Here is a 605-nt window from a genome sequence, read left to right as displayed (position 1 = left end):
AAACCCTCGTGATGGACACGTGACATCGCCCGTAAAGAGGCGTGACAGCCTCGTTAGATTTTTAAAAATGTATATACATTACGGGTCGACCTCGCGCTTGCTTCGACATTTCCGAAAACCGTGACCCATTTCACCGTCTGTCGGCGAAGAGGCAAAGGTCATAAAAATGCTTCGAACACGTTGCTATTATCGGCAGCCGACAAAACTCTCAAGCATGTTATTCAGATTTTGTGATAAATTCGAGGTTCCGAGGCGGTGGGGGGGAGGGGTAGGATAAGGAGGGACAGATAGGGGGAGGGAGGGATGGAGGGGGACGAGGAGGGTGTGATAGGGTGGGCGGGGAGGTGGGGTGAGACGGAGGGGGGTAGGGGGCAAGGGGAGGGCATGGCATGTCGGAGTAGAGGGCGGAGCATGACACAGGCGTGGTGGACGTGTGATCTGCCTGTTATCACACCTCCTGCCTTGGCGTTATCGAGTATGTGGCGGCCGATAAGCAAGCAGTGCCTTCTTGATAGGCCAATAGCTCGTCTCGCTGCTTCTGTGTGCTGCGTGTGCGAAAGGATGCCTTTGGCACACGAGTATGTATCATGCCTAATGCTCTGTAC

At 54.4% G+C, this 605-nt stretch overlaps 1 protein-coding gene across 1 annotated transcript in view; it reads right to left on the bottom strand.

The window, feature by feature from the left end:
* The window catches only part of LOC119590426, a 23,606-nt gene extending 23,580 nt beyond the window's left edge, over nucleotides 1–26 (bottom strand). The window contains exon 1 of the mRNA XM_037939093.1: nucleotides 5–26. Within this exon, the coding sequence (XP_037795021.1) occupies nucleotides 5–26 (22 nt within the window). The remainder of the gene's footprint in view (nucleotides 1–4) is intronic.
* Nucleotides 27–605: the final 579 nt, after the last annotated feature.

The sequence above is a fragment of the Penaeus monodon genome, chromosome 27 (assembly GCF_015228065.2).
Source record: "Penaeus monodon isolate SGIC_2016 chromosome 27, NSTDA_Pmon_1, whole genome shotgun sequence".
Lineage (NCBI taxonomy): Eukaryota > Metazoa > Arthropoda > Malacostraca > Decapoda > Penaeidae > Penaeus > Penaeus monodon.
This window is presented reverse-complemented; position numbering and strand designations above follow the sequence as displayed.